At 48.4% G+C, this 22,323-nt stretch overlaps 1 protein-coding gene across 6 annotated transcripts in view; it reads left to right on the forward strand.

The window, feature by feature from the left end:
• The window catches only part of Eip74ef (Ecdysone-induced protein E74), a 189,865-nt gene extending 168,035 nt beyond the window's left edge, over positions 1 to 21,830 (forward strand). For all 6 annotated transcript variants that reach the window (XM_076771074.1, XM_076771073.1, XM_076771077.1 and 3 more), the window contains one exon: positions 17,773 to 21,830. In XM_076771074.1, coding sequence (XP_076627189.1) covers positions 17,773 to 18,323 — 551 coding nt within the window. In that variant the 3' untranslated portion in view covers positions 18,324 to 21,830. The remainder of the gene's footprint in view (positions 1 to 17,772) is intronic.
• The last annotated feature ends 493 nt before the right edge of the window (positions 21,831 to 22,323 follow it).

Here is a 22,323-nt window from a genome sequence, read left to right on the forward strand (position 1 = left end):
GATCGTATTACTTTCCTTGTTTTTCGAATTCAGTTCGAAGCAGTGGTTCTCAAATATCAATTCCATTGTCTTTTCACTTCTGGTTTACCGAAGAAAGCCGTTGTTTTACTCGAGTAAATAAAAGTTTGTCGATATAAGATCACGGGGGAACAGGAAGGACGCAGTCGAATGTAATATTTCAATTCACCGTGTCTACCGTGACTAATAGATAATGCGAGCCTAGTCCCATACACGCCAACCTGCACGGTGCAATTGCGCGTTGCAGGTGCATCGTTGCAGTTACGTAAAAAGTGAGGTCATAGAAGGATAGACTTTGTTAAACCGCTCGACTTTTTATCATATTTCTTTCCCTATCTTGGACGAAATAATAGACTCTGGCGTTACAGTCGCGACGCGCGCCATGCGCTAAAAAGTCAAGTAATAGTTATTTCAGAATAAACCACAAAAAAAGTGCTATCCTCGACCGAACAGGTCTAGAGTTCCGCGAGACGGTGTAAAACGAAACGTTGCACGAGGATTCGAATATACCAGTTCTCTCGTCGTAATTCGACGATTTAGTGGAATAATATAGAGGCGGTTGCAAGTTCGGGGCGCATAATTAAATCGCAGCCGCGAATAAAATATAGAATTTTACGTCGCGTGTCGCTGCGTTGTAGATCAAATTAAATTATCCAGGACGCTGTGCGTGCGACGAAAAGAAAAGGAAACAAAAAAAATGACGCATCCTTGTACCGCACGAGATGGCCCTGAAAAATTACCGTGTCACCCGGTAACGGAGTTCGTCGTGTGGAATACGAAAAAAATACGCGCACGCGCGTACGCGGATACGCGTCCCCCGGCGAATTCGTAAACGGCCGCCCGGAAGTGGCGCGATATATTGCGCGTCGATTTTCGGGCTGCTCCCCCCTTCCGTTGGTCGTAGGTAGGCGAGGAAGATGACCGAGACGGTCGGATAAAGAAAGCAAGAACGAAAGAGGAGGAAATGAGACGCACGGGTTTACAAGATAGGCAGAGGCAGAGGCGGGCTGGCAGGCAGGCAGGCAGGCAGGCAGGCAGCCGGCCAGCCAGCCAGCCAAGCCTCGCAACGAGCGTCCTTCCTGGGTCTCTGCCCCTACCGACGTATGTATTGTAGTATTGTATATTTGCAGTGTACATATTATCAGAGCGGGCTCGCGAGTGTGCCGGCTCGTCTGTGTTTTCCAACGCGAGCCAGCAGAGACGCGCCGGGTAGCGCGCGTGCGCACCGGGACGCGCGTGTGTGGTGCAGCGCCGCCGCCGCCGGCAAAAATGCATAGCGCTGTTGCACCAGACGGTTCTCAACCGGACAGCGAGCCCCCCTTCTCTTTCTTTCACTCTCTCTCGGACCCTTGTACCTCTTTGGTTCTTTCTCTCTTTCTTTCTTTCTCACGAACCGCGCGCGTAAAAGTCATCGTCGGCTGATCCGGCTTATCGGCGAGACGGTGAGCCGAATCGATTACCTCGAAGGGGGGAACTGTTCTCCGCTTGTGTTCTCGAACGAGCAAATCCGCGGGGAAAATATTTGCGATGCGCCGCGATGATGTTACGACGATAAAATTAATCGGAGCGAAGGATGAGACCGGGCGGAGAGAGAGAGAGAGAGAGACAACGCGAGAGGAGTCGGGAAGAGGAAGAGGGGACTTTGTAAGCGGCGAGTAAACGATGCCTCTTCAAGGCCTCTGCCCCCTCCGCCCCCCCCCCCCCCTCAACCCTACACACACCCCCCTCCCGGTTTCGACGACCGCTATCATCGGGCCACGTCCGATTCGCTCTTCTTAACCTTTCGGCCCGGTTCACCGTGTCCCGCGGATATTTTCGACCTCTTCCGACAATAATTACGTACAGCTCGCGCGAGTTTTATTAAGAACTCCGTGGCAACGGAGGGAGCGTTGATTAGCGAGCGACAGGATTGGGACCGGGTGATTACACTGTTGCATTGGCCCACAGCCTGGCCAAGGCGTCGGTGTGGACTGTCGCGATGGTCACCGGTGACCTCGTTCGAAGCGTCGACAATCAGAGGCTTCTGATTTGCATCGGTTACTACGATTATTTCCACAACACTCCGAATCACGGCGTCCGTTCGCGGCTCTGCTCGTCGAACGATAGCGATCTATACGCAACCGGTACGAATTTATTTCTGGATTACCGTGGCTGCGATAAGCTTCTCGTTTCTCGTTATCGTCGCCTCCGGGGCGAAAGGCGCGATTATCTGATTCAGATGCGTCGAGATAATTCCACGTTAATCATTATCTCTCCGGTCGATTACACTGTTCCCTCGCCCCCTCCCGCGCGGGGTTGTACCTCTTACCAAAGTTGGCGAACGTTCGGCTGAAATTTCATTCGGATATCTGGCTGGAAACATTATACAAAAATGTCGCTAAAATCGTCGAACCGGCCCCACTGTGCGGGCAGCGCGCCGAGAAGAGGATTGCTTTCTTTATTTCTATTATACTAGCTCACGCACGCCCGCGCACACGCGCGCTGGTGCACGTGCACCGAGTCCACGATGCCATGCACACTAAAGCGAGCGTGAACGCGCGCGTTCACGGGGCCTCCGTGGTCGTGGAAAGAGAACAAGGGGAGGATCGTGCGAAAGAGAGACGGAGCACGGGTCTGCGGGGTGGCAGGAGGGGAGAGGGAAAAGAGCTGCAGCTAGAGTACCACGCGAGTATAACGCCGAAGGCACGTATCGGCGGTTTTAGCGAGGTATAGACGGTGACCTTGTCGCCGGCAATTCACCCCGTCTGTCTCTCCTTTCTCCCTTTCCCTCTGTCTCTGTCACGCCGTGCGCCGCTCTTTCTTTCCCTCCATTGACCCTCTCCGACACTCCGCTCCGCACGGCATCGTTTCTCCGACGTCGCTGCACCCCTCGTCTCTCTCTCTCTCTCTCTCTCTCTCTCTCTCTCTCTCGACCGCTTCTTCCGTCTCCCCGCGATCGTGTGATCGTTCCATCCCTCTCTCGCCTCGGTTTCCACCACGGATGCACCCGCGGACGGTGAACAGCCGTTGTCCTCGTCGCGCTCGTTGCGAAACCTACGTCATCGAGCGTTTCTCGCGCGCCCGTTCCGTAGCGTACGATCTTTTATGCGCGACAACGTCCTTCCTTCTTTCGCGCTCGATTTCTCGGATCTTCTCCCGCGTCACGCCGAAGCTGGACGCGGACCTTTCCTCCGCATCCCCTTCTTTCGCTGTTCCTTCTTCCCGTCGCGCTCCGCGAAACCGAAACGATCGATCCGCGGTATCGTATCCTGTTTTGCACGCGACGGTTCTCGTTCCCCCGTTTCGTAGACATCGGGGACCGCGGATGCAGTTCCTCCTATCCCTGAATCGCAGGAGAACCAGCCATTCGCCGAAAAGCGAGTCACAGCCGGTCGCAAAATTGCTGGCGCACGTACAGTAGCGGGCAAAAGCTTAAGACTACTATCTTCCGAACAAAATGTAATCGTAGCGTTTTAAAAAATAAATTGTAGAGTTACTCGAGAGGTTTGAATAATTGTAGAGTCTGTATCGAGGCATGAAATGTATTTATTATCGAGTTACAGAATATACATACGATGTTACAGCAGTGTACATTTAGGAACACGGTTTCGATCTTACGAGACAACTCGATCGAATATTTTCGGGAACGTTTGCGCCGTACAGTCGGTGGTGGAGACTGCAAACTTCTCGAGATACAGTCGAGCGGTATGTTAATTCGATACCCTTGTGGGTCAAGTCACTTGCGGTTTGCTGTATCTCCTCCGCCGACTATACTTCCCCTTTCTTCGTCGCGATTCGCCTCTATCTTCCTGCAACGCGACTCGTTTCGTTTCGCGTCGGTAAATAGAGGCAGCTTTTTTCTTATTGTTTCTCGTTCAACTTCTCGCTTTCGTTGTCGCGACGATTTCGTCTCTGCCGTCATTCGTCTCTTCTTACCACTCCCCTCCCAAAGATGGACCTTTGGCTGAAACAAACAAAAAGACCATCCACCGTACTTATTTATATTATTTTATATATATTTATCGTGCAGTTCCTCGTCCACACTTTATCCAGCTGTAAGTAGGAGAAACGTTTCACTTTGCAGAGGCAAGATGGAAGGACATTTTACAACCTAATCTTTAACTTATACCGTAACTTGAATACAAGATGAACGATAAAACGCAGCCACGTGCAAGAAGTAAACGATAATATACAGGGTATTCGACCACCCATGGGACAAATTTTAACGGGGGATTCTAGAGGCCAAAACAAGACGAAACTGGGTAGGATTTCGGGGGTGTGTCTAATCACCAAAAATGATTGTAATTGACCCCCGCAACCGAAAATAATTTTTCCAGAACGATTTGAAATTTTTTAATTTAATTGTTAATAACTTTTTAACGAAGCCTCAGTCAAGAAATTGATATTCTTGATTTTCGTCTTATTTTGGCCTCTAGAATCCACCATTAAAATTTTTCACAGCGGTGGCCGAACACCCTGTATTGTATCGTGGGAAATGGGGAAAAAGCGAAACACGAGCCGCATGTTTAGAGGAGCATCGACTCCGGAGGGACTGGAAATAGTAATGAGATTTGAATAGGATTTAAACGTGTATATAAATAGGAAACTTTAAGGCAAGGACCTTGTAAACAAGGCGGCAAAGAAGAATCCGTCTCCGCCGCGTGCGCATAAATTGCGAATTCCTCGGGAGCATTTGCATACCACGCTATATCTACGCGATTTTCACTTTCTCGCGTGAATTTTGTTCCGCGTGGCTATTCTCGTTCTTTTTCTTTTTTCTTTTCGTCGATAGATAGGGATCGTCTCGCGAATTTATTTTTCCCCCTTCTTACCGATCCGATGCCGCGATAATTTTCAAATATTTCTCGAAGACGGCCGCCTGACATATTTCACAACTCGTCTTTCGATGCAAAGAAAAGATAACCGAGTTGAAGCTTCGCCTACCTGCCCGTCGAGTTGTCCGTCGATGGCTGGTTACCACCGAGCGATCGCGCCACATTTCGCGCAACGCGACGTCACCGTTATTTATGCAACTCGTCCCTGCGACGAGGATTCCGCGGCTCGTAATCGCGGGAGCGTCGGATTTCATAATCGACTCGTTGGAGAGCCGAAGATAATAGGATCGAACGCACGCGACGCGACGAGAATAAAGGAAGGAAAAAACGAACAAGTCTTTTTTTCTTTTCGTCGGTCTTCAATCGGCAGATTTCGCGGCCGTTTATCGAATCGGGGTGAGACCGAACGAGAGAGAAGCGCACCGTTATCGGTAGAGAGATTACTCGGAGAGAAAAGGGGGTTACGCAACGCGCGAGCGAATCGCGAGCGACGAAAAAAAGTCCATCGCGACGTTCTCGCGCGATCGCAGGAGTCCACCGTGAGTGACGCAACTCTCTCTGTCCCTCTCCCTCGACTTTCTCTATCTGCTCCGTTCCCTTTTATCGACATATCGTATTCCCTATTTTTCTACTGTTGCGCGCGTGTGCGCGATACGGAACGATTCTAGTAATTGGACCAGGATATTTAATAATCTAGGTAGTTTAATAACCTCTGCTATCTCGCGATACGATTGTTCCCCCGAGTAACACTATTTTTTATTAAATGCAAGAGTGAATCTTGTTGTTAGTCGATTCCTTCGAATTAGGTAGGCATTCGCGTCGGCCCGGAGCATACAATAAACAAACCTTGTCTATCTCTCCTTTCTCGATAGCGCGTAACGACATCTCTGTGTGATCTCGCCGCCATCGCGGTCCCTCCTCTCCGCGGGGCCTCCTCTGGGACTCTCCGGAGGCTGCGCGTGGGCACGTGTTGCGGCGCTGTCGCGCAGGCGTGTACCGTGCGTGGAACCGCGCTCGAAAATTGACAATTTCAAATGATTCATTTCCGGCGGGTCCAGTCCGTGGGGACTGGCTCTCCTTCCCGTTGTCTCGTCGTTACTCCAGCCCCTGTTCGCCCGGCTAGCGTGAGCGCGGCAAGACGAAGGGCAACGGAGAAAGGAGGACGGAAACGAGCGGGCGCGAACGAGACAGAAACGTCGAAACGGGAGCGAGAGAGCGACGGAAAAAGCGACGACGGAACGCGCCGGCGGTCCAACCGAGGCGGGGTCTCTGGCGGACGAGAATTCACGCACACACTTTCGCGTCTAAATATAATGCGCGCGAGTCTCTCTTTTTCCATCTCTCTCTCTCTCTTTCACTCTGTACGCTTGTCGCGGCACTCGACGGCTCTCGAGAGTGCACGCAGCCGCGTCGTCGGTGCATACTGCACGCACACGCGACGACTGCAGCCAGCCTAGACCTAGACCCACTGAGCTAGCCTAGACCCGCGGATATATACGGCCCCCGGGTGGGGAGGAACAGGAAGATGAGGGAACGGGCAGGGTAGGAGGGGGGCTGTCTCTAGTACTATCGGAGAAAGTGAACGGGCATCGAGTAACGACGCCGGGTTAGTTCTGCGCGCACGAAACTTTTCGCGTCACGCGATCCTCCCGATTCTCTCATTGCGCGTGACATTCTTCGCTTCTTTCGTCCCCCCGATGTTTCCCCCTTTACCTCGATGTTTTTACTCGGTTTTCGGAAGATTGCACGCGATCGATATCTAACAGCGAATTGCGACGATATTACCATTATAGTAGAATCTCGTTCATCCGCACCTCATTTATACGAATAAATTACTGCTGAACCTACCATATACAGAGTCGAGCGTATTCTTATACACATGTACGTATGTAATAGGAGCTAACATTTGGAAAACTAAAGTTAAGTGCACCCGTACATTTGGTGCAAACGTAATTTAGTACAATTGATAAATTTGTTGATCATTGTTACGTATCCTTCATCATTTATTTGAAAACATAGAATATAATTATACTTGATACACATACGTAAGTAGGTAATTAAATACAGAAAGAAAGATAATTAACTCTCAATACTAATACTAAAAATTATGAAACGCTGTTACGCTGCAACACTCGTGTCACCATGTTGTAAACGTTTGAACCTCGGTTATTCGTTGCTCATATTTTTACGACCACGGCCCAATTTGCCGACGCGCATAACTCGCTGGGCCCGTTAACTACACCCATTAACGGCCCAGTTAATTTTCCGTACCAGCTTTACTTCACTTTTTATACGTCTGGTTTTGTACATTTATTCTTATACAGGGTGTTCGGCCAACCCTGGGAAAAATTTTAATGGGAGATTCTAGAGGCCAAAATAAGACGAAAATCAAGAATACTAATTTCTTGATTGAGGCTTTCTTAAAAAGTTATTAACGTTTAAAGTTTCACTCGTATTGAATTTTTTTCTCGAAAATGCGCAGGATTTCGAGGGTATGTCTATTCACCAAAAATGACTGTATTTGATCCCCGCAACTGAAAATAATTTTTCCAGAACGATTTGAAATTTTTGAATTTAGTTGTTAATAACTTTTTGACGAAGCCTCCATCAAGAAATTGGTATTCTTGATTTTCGTCTTATTTTGGCTTCTAGAATCCCCCATTAAAATTTTTCCCACGGGTGGCCAAACACCCTGTATAATACAGAATTATCGTTCGTGAATTTAGCTGACACAAGGGAAGGTTTACGATTCGATTTTGGTACAACAGAGGATCACTGCATTTCATACCGAATGTAATAGTCGTCCGTATCGATAAGACTTATCTAAAGTAGCCTGATCCTGTCTTTGGCGCGATCGTATTAATCGCTCGGATAATCTATTCGAACTAATTATGTTAAACTATCGAGTAATCGGAGACTGTTGAACAAACTATTAATAGCGTCGTGTGCAAGGTAGGATCTGTTAGGTAAGCCTCAGTGCCGGGATGAACTCCGGAATATTTCAGGCGATCTCGCTCGAATTTACTTAGGAAGACAAAGCACGGTTGTCGTATTTTTTGGCAGAGATCGTCTTAGAGGAATGATCCCGAGAATTCGGTGATCCCCGGAGACCTCTCATTAAATGTAAACACAGATAAGAGAGCGTACGTGCAACCGATCATGTTCGCGCGAACGCATCTTGCATCTCTCGAACTCTCGCTACGCTGATCCTCGCGTTATTAGGCGCGAGGATCGATTTTTTTTGTTAGCAAACGAGCAAGTTATACTTAGCCTGATATACGTTCGGCACGTATCGCGGTTACATAATGCTACGTAAAAATAATACATTGCGTAACAAAAGTAATCGTACGCGAGTTTTGTCGAACGCCATTTAATTTCTCTGGGATATCGGTACGTTGGTTTTCAGTGGTAGGAATTATAAATGAAATATAAAGCGTCGGAGAAATCGAACACCCAAAATTTAGAAAATCGAATAGGGAAATACACGTGTTACGAATGTATACGGTGTAGTTTCGGTCTGGGAATGGTCGTTCCGTCGCTTTTTCTTTCTTCGTGGGTCTCGACTTTGGGGAATTTCGATAACGTTTCCATTTTTCTATCGACGCGATTCCTCTCCTTCCGGCGGATGCTCGCGTCTGCCCTTGTTTCGCGACGTTTCGCGTTTCCTTTCGCCTCGTCGCGCGATATTACATAATACCTGCGTAGCACCCGCGACAAGCGTCGTCGATCCGAGCGCGAACGGAACGTTAACTTATTTACATTCTCGCGGTGCAATCGTTATCTTATTATTGTAATTATTATACCGCGGAGCGATAAGACACTCCTTCCATCCGACGATATCCATGTCAATGTCGCTGACCCAAATCATCTGGCCCGATCGTCGTTATCGCGGGCACCGTACGAGCCGATAAAACAAGAAAGAGAGTGGCAACTTTTGGCAATTGTCGGGTCCGGGTTATCTTTCGCGAACCGACGCGATAACGCGTGGCCTCTAGTCGAATTTCGTGAGTGCACTATCCCAGAAAGAAACCGCGCGCCGTGTCTTTTTAACGTTATCAGGAGTTTGATGGTCTAATCCGGAGGAAAGGATATCCGAACATTCGTAAAATCCGCGTCTATACGGAGCTGAGAGTTCGTTGGGCAACGAATAAGCACGAGCTGCGTTGGAAATCGCGACGGTTTGTTCTTTAAGGGGGCAGTCTCGTGTGAGACCTCAAAAAAATCAATTTTCTTTTGTATTCCCAAAGGATGGTTAAGTAAACTGGTTTGCGTGCGTCCGGACCCACCCACTGTGCTCAGTCAGGAAAGGATTCACGATCACCGATCGAAGCTTAGAAATTCGCCAAGTCGAGGTTTCGCGTTTGATTCCACGCGTAACATTATCGCGAAGACTCCGCTACGTCGCGTTTCGTAATTATCTGGAGAACTTCCTGGAAAGAAGCTCCGCCGGCGAAAGCGAGATCGTTTATTCCGGACTCGGTGGCGTTCGGCGTTGAGAAAAGGCGGCGGGCAGCGCCGCGAGCCGCGAGATATATGCCCGGGCCGAAAATAAATCAACCCGAAGCGGAGGTTCTCGCGTTGGCTCAATTAAGAGCCGCGGAATCAAAGGGTCGAAGTTCCAGGCGGCGGTCGCATCCCTGTCTGCGTCCAGAATTTATACAGACCGTCGGTCTCGCCGGCATTAACCTCCCTGCCTCTAAATTCGGTATCAGCCGACACATTAAACATCCCCCGGACCCGTGTTACAGTGGTACGTTTCGCCACGAAAAGCTCCCTCTCGCGCGTTCCCTTGGTTTCTTTCCTCGTCCCCCCTCTCTGTCTCTCGCTCTCTCTCTCTTACTCCGTCCTCGTCCGCTGGCTGCAAGAAGTTGCGCCCACCGAGAGTGCGCGCGATGGTCACTGACCTCGCACACGTCGTGTCCGTGACGACGGAAGAGGAGTCACGCATTCTTCCCATTCGCCCGTCGTCGTCTTGACCTCTGTCCGCCTGGCGAACGAAAAGAATGCGTGCGGCGACGTAGGCAGCACGCGCGTGTTGGATTGGTCCGGGAATATAGACGCCTCGTTCGCTCCTCCGCGCCCACGGTTCACTGGGTGTCCCGAAAGTACATCGAGAGCCCCCTACGAACTCCCCGTTTCCCGAGGAGAATCCAAGAATTTTAAGGTTAGTTACCCCCGTCGAGTCTACCGAGGACTTCCGACTTCGGGGACGAAGAAAGAATGAGACAAGGGATTGCTTCTTTTCTCATTTTTGTTTCCTTTTTTTATTCTCCCGGTGTTCCGTGGAACGATGTCTGCCAACGGCGGAGTTAACGACTACCAAGCAGCCGTGTGCACGCGCTAGACCAGTCTGGAGATGCAAACGCGCGGCTGGACGCGCCGTGCATTCGTAATGCAGCCTAGACACTGATCTCTATATACTGGATGTGGCCTGTAGTCCCCTGTGGCCGTACGGAGGCTGCCATCTTTGAGAATTGACCACGCGCGCCGTCTGAACGACGACAGAAGTACTGCTCGCTTTACGCCGCGGGGGGGAATTGATTTTGACATCGGTCAAGACTCCTTCGAGCAGGTGCCTTGATCTATATCGAAATCGTAGTTGACTTCCATAAAAATCTGCATGGATAACTTCCCACGATTTACATGTAACCTGATCCAACGGAAAAACAAGGAGAATTTACTTAATAAAGTAAACCGGTGCACTACCAGTAGTACTTCGGTCGTCGTTCAGACGGCGCACGCGGTTCATTCTCAAAGATGGCAGCCCTCCGCTTCGTCGCGCAGTCCCCTTCGGCTTAGAAACCCCTTTACCGCATACAGCGAGCAGAGATCAGTGAACCTAAATGCTCCCACGACGACTTTACTCGGCTTTTAGGTATCTCGGCCCTCGGGGAGTCGAACGACGCCGTTTGTAACAATAAAGCGATAAAATTGTCTAATAACGTTCGAAGGAAGGCATCGTTGCGTCCCACCCATCGATCCGACCTCAAAGAGGCGCCCCCGTTGGTTTCCCCGTGTACGGACGCTCACCGTCCACCTATGAACGGAATAATGGCCTGCTAGGGAACATAGGTGCACCGTGTTGGTCGTCGGCCCGTCGTAGCATCGAGACTTCCGGATACCAACCAGCCAGCTACAAAGAGCTACCCACCGCGATACGTGCAGCAGGAAACTAGTAATAAGAATCCCATCGAACGATCGACGAACTCGCCAAGAAACGTATCCTGCAAACGATGCACGCTCGCGATACTTCGATCCGAAGAAATATCCTTGGTTACACGGACCTACTCGCCGTTCTCTCTCGTTGTTGTTCTTCCCGTCATCGTGTCCCGCCAGAACCGCGAGGAATTTTCCAAAACGCCGGGTCTAGGTTAGGTCAGGCATATTTAAAAACTACAAGACCTCTGCGTCTCTGCGTGCAAAGGGTTTCAGTCCTCTTTAACGAATCAGCGCCACACTGACCTTTGACAAGACATGGTTAGTCAGTTGTTTTCCTCGGTGCGTTTCTTCAAGATGACGCACTACGCGTTATCGTAGACACACATTTTCGTTATCGTGTCCGTGCGAACGTTCGATTTTGGATCCGTCCGACGACGACGTCTTCGATGCCATTTTTCCTCGAGTATTTCCGTTCCGCGCGGAGATAAAGAAGGAGACGGAGAGCGGTTCTGCGCGATGGAAGGGAGAAAGGATCGGCAGGGAATCGCGAAGCCCACACGTTTGACGTACGTTTTATAGGCAACCAAGGTGGACTCGTAGAAAAACCACTCGAGCCCCGGACGTAAATCTCGTTCTTTTCGTTAACACGGAGCAGGCCAGAAGCGCGGTGTTCGCCTCCTCCACCTCCGGCCCCCTTCTCCTGCCGCTTCGAGGAACACAGAAACGGTCGAGGAATAATGCGTTCCGCCCACGGTGTCTATTGCAATCGCGAGAACATTTTTCGACGCGTCTCTTTCTTTCTCTCTCTCTCCTTTCTCTGCCTCTCGCGTGGAAGATCGAAAGAGTAGCCTTTTACCTCGACGTCCTTCGACACGAATCCCGAACGAAAGTGAAGTTTTCGGGACACAGATGCCGCTGCTTGGTGGCGTTTCGTCGCGCGTCGAGGGTTATTCTACCGCGGATCGCATATTTTTAGGTTAGTTTTCTAGAACAGCGTGTGCAGTTTCCGTGGTGGCTAAGATTAATCGAATCATCCGATTTTAATTGCTTCGTCCTTAAAGGTTTACCGTTTCGATCGACGATTATTTCGCGCGAATCGTATTTGTAGCGAGAGAACGTTCCGGAGCCCTCAGCGTGCCAAAAACCGAGCGCGCTCGTACGAAATCGTATTCCGATATTGCGGGTTCCGTTTCCCAGGCGAGCGGCGATCGTTTTCCTATGCCTTTCCGTCGCTTGTATCCCTTTATCCCTTTCCGGGTGCCGAGGGATGAAAGGAAGAAGCGAGCGAGACGTACGTAGACGGTCGTACACGCGCGGCTCGCAATTTGAACGGGTTTCGGGGTTAAAGATAGTATCCCGAGGCAGTAGGGTAACATAATAGGCCGGGATGGGGGTCTGGGTCTAACGAGAGAAACAGAAAAAGGGAACGAGAGCAGAAGGAACGACTCGACGTCGAGACACGCGGTAGTAGGGAGGCGCGCGGAAGGAACGCGAGGGAGAGGAACGAGAAGCTCGACGGCGCGAGAGGGATAGAGCAGAGGACATCGGTGTGCGAGTGTGTGCAACACGGTGCATCGGACTAGCCAGTCGCGAATGGAGGTGGAGAAGAGAGAAGGAGGAGAAGGATAGAGTAGTTAAGTTAGTCTGTCGGTCAGTGACTGCCTGACTTTCCCGGCGCAGCTGAAGGTCAACTCTCCCCTTCTCTCGACCTCATCCTCCATCCTCCCCCTCCCCCCCTGCCGCTTCTTCTTCCTCCTACCCACTCCACCACCCGCCGAACCGCTGCCGTTGCCTCTCCGGCCGCTACCACACGCTCCATCGACGCACCACCACCGGTGTCCAGACCATCTTTGTTCTACCGTCTTTCCCTTCTTCTTCCTTCCTCTGTCTCGCGTATTCTTCGGATACGGACAAACCTATGCGCTCTCCGTACCGCTATACACCGACTCTAAACCTATATCGCGCGTGTACGTGCACACGGGCACGGACCGCTTTGTTTATGCCGTACGAACACTTTCGGTGCCTTTTCTCTTCGCACCGTGTCACTCCATCCTTCTTCCGCCGCCACCGCCCCCTACCTTCCCCCTTCCTCTCCTCCTCGCCGACGGGTTGAGGGTCATTCGTGCACTTAGGTGCACGCGGAATTCCGCCTCGAAGTCCTGGTACGTGAGAACTCGTCTTACACGGCTGTATATACCCACCGCGACGTCCTTCTTTTTCGTTCGTGTGCTGCCGCTCCGTGCACTCGGACGATCGAAATTCACGTTTTACTGCTCGACGATATTCTTTTTTTTCTTCTAAATCCAGCTCCAGCTAGAAGTATCGCTCGAACGGGAGCGTGGGGGGAGGGGACAGAGAGAGGTGGATCGACGGAAATGCGAACGTAAAAACACCGCTCGCGACCAATATTTGCGCCGCATTGATTAATGTCGTCGACGCTGAGCGGACGTTATCGTCGTCGTCGATCGTTTTTTCATCCTTCGATCGAATTTACGGACAATATCTTCGCGACGATAGACGGTATCTGCGACGGAGCGGGCAGAGAAATAACAGGGCGTTTATTGGTACAGTATCTCGTCCCAAGGAAATCGTGCGAGATAACTCTTGTGTATTTGAAGCTCCAATTGGACGGCCATATGAGTCGGCGATAATGGCACGCGGTTTACAGGCGTCTCGTTAAACGACGGGTTCACGGCTATTAACGTCATCCGCGGTATATCTATCGCGCTTTTCTCCTCGTCTTTTTGTTAACCGTACGTATATATCAGCCACTTATATGTTACTGCCTTGGGTATTTTTGCTGCCGCGGAAAAGATAAAATTAGCACGATCCGCTCCGTCACTTTGACTTTTTTGTAATTGATAAACGCGTACGCGTATAGAGGGTGTACGAAATTAGGACGGTTCCTCTTTCGAACCGTCGCTGCGAACGTAATTGCAAAATGTTTTCGAATCAATTTGCGTTCGAAGCAATTTTTCGTCGCGTGTGCGCGTACGCGAGAATCCGTTCTTCGCGAAGATTCCTCCGTCGTCTTCACTTTCAGCGTGCGTCTTTTTATCCCGTCCTTCCCATCACTACCGATTCGTACGTTCCTGGATACCCCCACCGAACGGGGAGATGATCTCCCGCTTCCCTCTTTTTTCTCTCCCTCTCTATCCGTCCCTTCTCGCTATACTTGTACTTCCGGCCGCGAGGCTAGCGCGAAATTCTCGCAAAATAAACTGGAGGCACGGCTCCGTGGATAACTCCCCGATCCCCTGCCCCGCCCCGCCCCCCTGCATCCCCCTTCGATCCCGCCACCTATCGCGAACGTATTTTTAACTATCGACTCGTTACCGGCTGCTTCGCCTAAACTTCCTGCCACCACCGTCAGGAGGAAGAACTACGTCGACGACGAAAACATCGGGAAACCCACTTGTTCGTTCTATCGAGGGTTTCCGTATTCCGGTCGTTCGGAAGCGTTAGCTCTGCAAATCCGTACGAAAGAATATTTCGCCTCTCCTCTGACGCGGGACGTTAAGAGTCTCGCGACGCGCGCGTTAACCGGGTAAAATCCTGAGCGTGTAGCCGTGCGACGCACGTCGCGTCCCGTACGCGTAATTTCATCCAAGCGAGCGTTTCTATCGCGCAAACGTGTTCGAGCGTCGATAGAAAATCGTCATAGCATCGCGCTTCTCGCTCTATCTCTATGCAGGAGAGCGTGAGGGGGGAGGGGGGTTAGTTCTATGCGTCACGAAACAGTCACGCGTACGCGATGCATCGTCGTCTCTAGCGGTCTCCCTTCGCTATACGACGTCTGTGGTATAGGTCAGTGAAGTAGTAGCTCCCCCACCACGCGCCTCCTAGACAACGGGTCTACGATTGACTCATCTAGCCAGTCATACGGCGCGTAAACACGATCCGCTCCAGCTGTTCCTACCGCGCTCTTTTACTCTCGATCCTCGTGCCGTCTCTTTCCCGCTCGCGTTGGTCTATGTATACATACGGATCCTGAGAACAACGGGGCGTTCTCTTTATTTTTAGAGGCACCTCGAGAATTCGATTCCCCCGCCGCCATATCCCACCCCCCTCGTCTTTCCTCCCCGTCTTTTTGTCCGCTCGACGTTCGTATGTTTTTTTCTTTCTTTCTTTTTTTTTTTTTTTATTTTATTTCTCCGCTGTTCTTTACCTTCCCTCTCTGACGCCGAGCTCGGAAGCAGTCCAGCATCTCGAATAGAGAGAGGAATCGTTCAACCGCGCGCGCCTCCGCGGAACTACGGGGAACGACGTAGCGAAAGAGAGACGCGCTGGCGAGGCGATGGGCGGAGGGAGTTAGGGTAGAACGAGTTCCGATTTTAGCGCAGTCGCGGCGGCCTCCGAACGAGCGGCGCTATTATGCACTAGTAGCTTGATGGCGTCACCCGTGCAACCTTGGCTCGGGTCAGTCCTCTATCATACTGCAGCCAGAGTTCCCCTACCCTTTTGTTTTCCCTCTCCTTCTTCGTTGCTTTTTCCGTTCTCTCTCCTGCTCGACGCGCAATCCCCCCGTCCCTCCCTCGGCTCTCCTTCGCCGCCTCCTCATCCTCCTCCTCCTACTCCTCTTTCTGCTGTTCCCTTCATTTGGCTCCGCTTAACCCTCTCCTCCGCGTCTCTTTACCCCGTCCACCTCGCTTCTCCTCTTCGCGCACACACGCCACTGGCCACACGTCCAGTGGCGTACGAATACTTTCTATTTTGGGGCATCTTCCCGGGAGTTCCTTCTTTTCGCAGAAGCCCCGGTACGATTCCAACGACGAAATTTTAATCGCCGCCGCGGACACGCGCGCGCGCTTGATTTCGCCTGGAATGGCACCCACCACCGGAAACTGTCGCCGATCGCATTGCACGAATATCGGGGAAAAATTGAGGTGATTCGTTCGACGCTGTTTGTCCCGATAGCTTCGTGCTCGTTGGGGAATCAACCGTCGGTCGCGATAGCCAGGAAAGAGAGTAGGCATCGAAACAATGCATTTGACCAACGAATCGGTTGAAATACGATACACCGGTCGCTTCCACTCGTAACTCGTGCACCGTGGAAATATTGCACAAAAACGAAGAGAAAATCGATTTTAGGTTAGAAAAGTTAAATCGAACAAAATTGTACGTTTCTACGATATTGTTGAAGCTGATAGTAAAATGAACTTCCTTGTTGTAAAATCGTTCACTTTTTATTCGTTGTTCGGAATGTTGATCGTCCGTGACGATGACAGAGCGATAGCACAATTCTGGGTCATAAATCGATTGAATCCGTGGTCGTAGGAGTCTGTTCTAAAAAACGCATTAATCCTCGTTACGCCCATGACCGCGGGCCAGCGCTGCTGTCGTGCGCTCGAATCGCGTATATTCGCATACCGTATGGGCGAGCTCGCCTCTCGCGTAAGGGACGATTTCTGTGTAACGACGCGTCTAACCTTCCCGCCGCGAGAGCGTAAACGATGTTTCCATCGTCCGTAGATCGCGTATCCGATTCGACGGCATATACATATACCTAGGCCCGGTCCCACCGTGTATCGCCGTTGCAAGAAGCCATGGAATCGAGATCGATCGTAGAGGTTAGGGGGGAAAAAAAGGTTATCGAGACGAAGCCGAGAGAGGCTGTCCCGAAGCATCAATCATCCTGTGACAGAAGCGGCATAGCACCAGCAACGATGCTTCGTGGATAGCTATTAATAGTTCATTGCACGGTTAAGTACGATGTGTACTTAAGAGGCGCGGTGCGAAAACTTCGATAGACGCAGACTCGATGTCATGCAGAGAGTTGACGAGTACCAGGAGTCGATTCGAAGATTTATTTCCGTCGGAAGGATGGTGCCAGAACCGCGAACGATTCAAACGGATCCCCCTGTATACGCGAATATAGGTTAGAAGGCCTAATTATTGTCATTCGAACCATCGATAGTCGCTTCTGTCTCGTCGATATTGGGCATGTAGAATGATTCGTAAATATTTTGCATACGTAAATGATACGGTGCGATCAGGCGTCCCGGATTATGGCGGGGAATCCCTTGAAATATGCGACCAATAGCCTGCATTTCGCGCCGTAGAATGGCGCCTCCTTTGATCAGACTTAAAAGTAGACCAGATCTCGACGATCTAGAAAGCAACTTTATACAGCGATTTGTATTTTGTTTTGCCCCTGTTCAAGCCACGGAGATGCAATTCTGTTTACCCCCGAGGGGTGCACTATGTAAATTTATCGAGTGGTTAGAGATCGCATTTCCGGTGTTCGAGATTCTCGATTCGGAAGTACGCGTGAAAAGTGGAAAAAATAGAAAGCGAAACTTGTTCTGAGCGAGACGCGCATCGTCGATCGAAGCTACGCGAAACGTTACAAAGAATCAAGCATGATCCGAATCCAATTAGCGGAGAATATCCACACGTTAAATTAACTTCGATTAATACGCAGGTTGAAAAAACTGGTTCGCGTTGCACCCAATTTCATTCTACCGTAGATAACGAAGTACGCGTCAATTTCAATGGTAAAAAAAATGTAATAACCAGACTCGCCCCGTAATTAATTCGATGATCTACATTACCCTTTGATGATAGCGTATATGGTGGCGCCACTCAACGAAAATCGCGCGAACACGAGTCATCCGTGGACCCTCCATCTTGCAATCAAGTTTTAAATACTTCGTGATTGGCGTTACGATATCGTAGAAGAGTACATAGATCACGATGCTTGATCGAGTCGATCAACTGGTATTCGTGTATAATAAAAAGACGACACATACTCAACGATGCCCATGGTTTCTGTTTACAGTGTCCGAGAGCTACAGCAGTTACGTGAATTCGATGTACGCGAGCGGGGGACAATTCGCGACCCCCTGCACCCCGAGCCCCCCGAGGGGACACGGCGGCGTCCCGACGAGCGTGATCCAAGCAGCCACCAGCTCGGTTTCCGACGATCTGTACCTGCTAGAGTTGGGCTTCCCTCCGCGATCGAAGAAGAACAAGTTGAAGAAACCGCGTCAAGGTGACGGAGCAGCAGTGAAGAGGAAATCTCGCGAGGGCTCGACCACGTACCTATGGGAGTTTCTGTTAAAGTTGTTGCAAGACCGAGAGTACTGCCCACGGTACATCAAGTGGACGAATCGCGAACGGGGAGTGTTCAAGCTGGTCGACAGCAAGGCGGTGTCCCGTCTGTGGGGTCTGCACAAGAACAAGCCGGACATGAATTACGAGACCATGGGTCGTGCTCTGCGTTACTATTACCAACGCGGCATTCTAGCGAAAGTCGACGGACAGAGGTTGGTCTATCAGTTCGTGGACGTGCCGAAAGATATTATAGAAATCGACTGTACCGGCGCGTGAGACAGGGCTCGGCCCACGAGGGAGCAGCACGAGAGAGTTCGAGCCGTACGGGAAAAGAGTCGTTCGCGTATTCGCACAGCGATTGTTCGCAAGATGACACCGTCGGGCAGCTCTGCCTGCCACAATGTCCCGACTTGGCACACCCCTCAGACGATCTGAAAAACCATACGCCCTCTCTCTGACTTCGTTTGTTCCTTGTATTATATATGTATACCTATAGAGATGTATATTAACGAAGTATGCGCGAGTACAGACGCTGCCGCGAGAGGATGAATGTTTGTTTTATCAACGCGTCGGTTGCGCCACGGTGCACGGACGCGCCATGTATCCGTGTGCCGCCAAAATTTCGTCCTCTGGTCTTTCTATATATATATTTTTTTTTTTTTTTTTTTTTTTTTGTTACTTTTTGACGATTGATACGTCGATAGTAATCGTACTAAGCTTTACAACGTTTATATATATAGAGAAGTATATATACATGTGTAAGTATATATATATGCGTTGAGCTCGTTCAAATTTGTACAAAATTTAGTTCTTAAAGGATAAAAGGGATGCTACGGCACAAGTGTTATTAAATGTATTTTAATCAAGAGAGAAAAAGATGAATCTAGTATGGACAAATTTACTTAAACGTAAAGTATAGTCGGAAGTATAGGCGAACAATTGTACATTCGAGAGCGCGATAAATTATTTATTGTATATTAGACGATTATATATGTTACCTAGAGAAAGAAAAAAAAAAAAAGATGAAAATTGTTATGTAACGTGTCGACGAAAGGGAAATATGAGAAAAAGAGGAAACGAGACACACATACGTACACACACGCAACGTCGAAAGTTTTTAAAAAGATGAAGAAGAAGATGAAAAAAAAAAGAAAAACATAATGAAACGAAATAAGGGCTGTGAAAAGATTCAGAAACGGATGAACGGATAGAGCGGAAACGAACGACGTTTAACAAAGTTTCGTGGAGCGAGCTCAGGGAGGGGTACACATACACACAAAACACACACACACATGCGCGCACGTACACCACTCGTAAACACATACACACTATATTTTTTTAAATATAAGCGAAAAGGGCGACTCTTCTATTTGAGCTGAGGGTTCAACAACGTAAGGTGCTGGCTATACACACGAGGTCCAAGAATGTTATTTAGCAAGCTAGTGTTACTAATTCATAAAAAAAAAAAAGATTATTGAAACAGACATTATATATCTCTGTATATATAAAATACACCTTTAGTATATATTATTGAATATTATATATATATTATATGAATATATATTGTATGTTATGTAGTAAATGGAGCGAGTTAATGTGTCTCTATGAGATTTTTCCGTCACGTCGGTATTTGAGGGAGTTGCGTGCAACCGTCTTCGTACGATGTCTCTGTTCCATTACTTCAAGAAACGAACCCAACGTTTAGAAGCATAATCGTTTCTCTTTCCTTGTTTTTCATCTTTTTTTTTATTTACACCTACACGTCGAGATCGAACGCACGAAATTATTATTTCGCAACACGAATCTCGCCGCCCTGTAACGCACACTTTTATGCTCATACGAGAACTCGTCATGCTCACAGGGATCAGAGACATCGTACCTTTAACCCATTTACGCCCAGAAACAACGAAGATATTCGAAATCGCTTGGAATCGATATCGCGAGTCGCGAATTAAAATCACTTTTAAATTTTATCCGTTCGACGGAAGTTTTTCTTTTTTTTTTTTTTTTATTACGCAACCGATTGCGTGTAAATGGGTTAAGTCGGTCCTGTCTACGGGCGAGGCTCCTTAACACGGTTCCGTCTACCCTGTTCTGTTTTTTGCGTTGCGGTTACGTCGGGCGCGAATTCGTAACGAGACATCGACTATCGTGCGTCGGTGGTAACGGGGACAGAGTGCGGTGAAAACTGTTTTTGCTATCGCGAGCGACTCTGGACAGGACTGTATTTCCGAGGGTAATGTGACCAGATCTGTGAAATTCCAATGCTGCACGAACTGAAGCGTTAAACACCACCAACCACCACCACCTCACACCCCGCACAGTTGAACTGTACGAAGTACCAATAGAGTGGGCAACTACGAGCAATACTATTCGGGTCAGCGTGCATGCGTCCAACTGCCAAATATTTAAAATCCGGGACATTTTACGGTAAAAATTCTAATCGCGGGGCGGATAGCGTGAAAATCCTGGACGTCTGGTCACATTATTCGAGCGTAGAGTTTAGCCTAACTAGGCACGTGGGGCGTTCGAACGCGATAAGTTAGAGCGAAGTTTAATTTATTGTACGCCCCTCCCCCCACCCCACCCCCCCATCTTCGCCGCCCAAGAGGACGTGACGTGCGAGTGCAAGCGTATCCTGTAGATAATAAGTTTTTGTACATAAAAAAAAAAAAGAAGATTCGTTGAGAACATACTTAGAAAGAACATTACGCTGGTTAACTGTTCGTAACTGTGGAGAAACGAGAGTAAGGAGAGAGAAACGGAGGGAAAGGATGAGAGAGAATGGGAGTGCGGATGCGACGCCTTCGGGAGGATTTACGGTTTGCTCTCTGATCGCAGTTCTTTGATCACCTCAAAACGAATTTCGATGAAGAAAGGAAACACAGTGAATAATAATAATAATAATAATAATAATAACAATATGAAAAAAAAAAAGAAAACGATCAAGTGCTGCCAATAAATGCCTGTAAACGGTCCCTTGCATTTTCTGCCACTAAAGAGAAAGAAGCATGTAAGAGTAAATAAATAACGCGCGTTGTTCGAATCGAGAGAAATGCGACGGGACGCCAGACATACCGATGATACAAAGCGAATTGCCTTCTCGTAATTAACAAAGACGTGTTGCCTTCTAACAAAAGAAAACATATTAAAAAAAAAAAAAAGTTCTAGCAATTTGTATCGTAAAATACCATCGACTTTGTCCAGAGTACTTAAAAGAACCTCACACATCCCGTGTATATCCCCTTTGTCAGCATAGCGATTTTGTAACTTTTGTCAAGAGTAACGAAAGAAAAAGAAAAACGTATGAAAAATTTAAAAAAATATTCTGAAACATTTTTGGTACACAAAGACTTTTTTCATATCGCACTCTTTGCATACGCGTATCGGACGAAATAATATATATTTAAATATATAAGATAAAAAATGAGAGGGAGAGTTAGGAAAAGAATATACATCAGAGTACAATGGACAAAAAACAAGCAAGTACCTATGAATAGTACCACTTCTATACACGATAACATCCACTTATAAACAATGAATAAGATGACACTGCAACAAGAAATCCTATTTTTAGGTGAATTAAATTTACATAATACATAATGATTGACTACGCTACAAGATATTTTAACAAATAAGACTTTACTGTAATAGGGATAAATCTATGATTATTTACCTGTAAAATAATACGAAGACACGATGGATTGACGTAAGGAACTCTAATGTAACGTTCTGTGATTCGTTGTTTGTAGGTGAAATTTAATAAAAGATTACTGTATCATATACGATTCTGTCTCTACGTTCCCTGTCATCGTCGGAAATAAATGCAACTGAAATTACTAACGCATTATATCCATGATCTACGAGGAATGGACTTCATTCGTAAGTTAACAAAATTAATTCCTATGGTGAGACGTTAAGAAGAGTTTATTATAATATAAAATAGTTTATTACGTTTATAAATATTATTTTCTTTAACTCGAGTAGTTAGAATAATGTATGAACCTGTAATTAAAGAATTGGTTTGCATATAAGAAAGAAAAACTAAAATAAAAATTAGTCATGATACTTTTAAGTACCATCCACTTTTAGGAAGTACTTGTAGAGGTGATTACACTGCAGTGACGTAATGCTTATATATAAAAACGATTGATAAAGCCCGCGTCTTAAGAAGACACCGGATTGGCCTACCGTGAGATTAGTCGACCAATCACGTACGCGGATCCGATGGAATGGTTTCATTGGCTCGCTATTCGTCGTATGGGCGTAGATAATC

The sequence above is a fragment of the Colletes latitarsis genome, chromosome 8 (assembly GCF_051014445.1).
Source record: "Colletes latitarsis isolate SP2378_abdomen chromosome 8, iyColLati1, whole genome shotgun sequence".
NCBI lineage: Eukaryota > Metazoa > Arthropoda > Insecta > Hymenoptera > Colletidae > Colletes > Colletes latitarsis.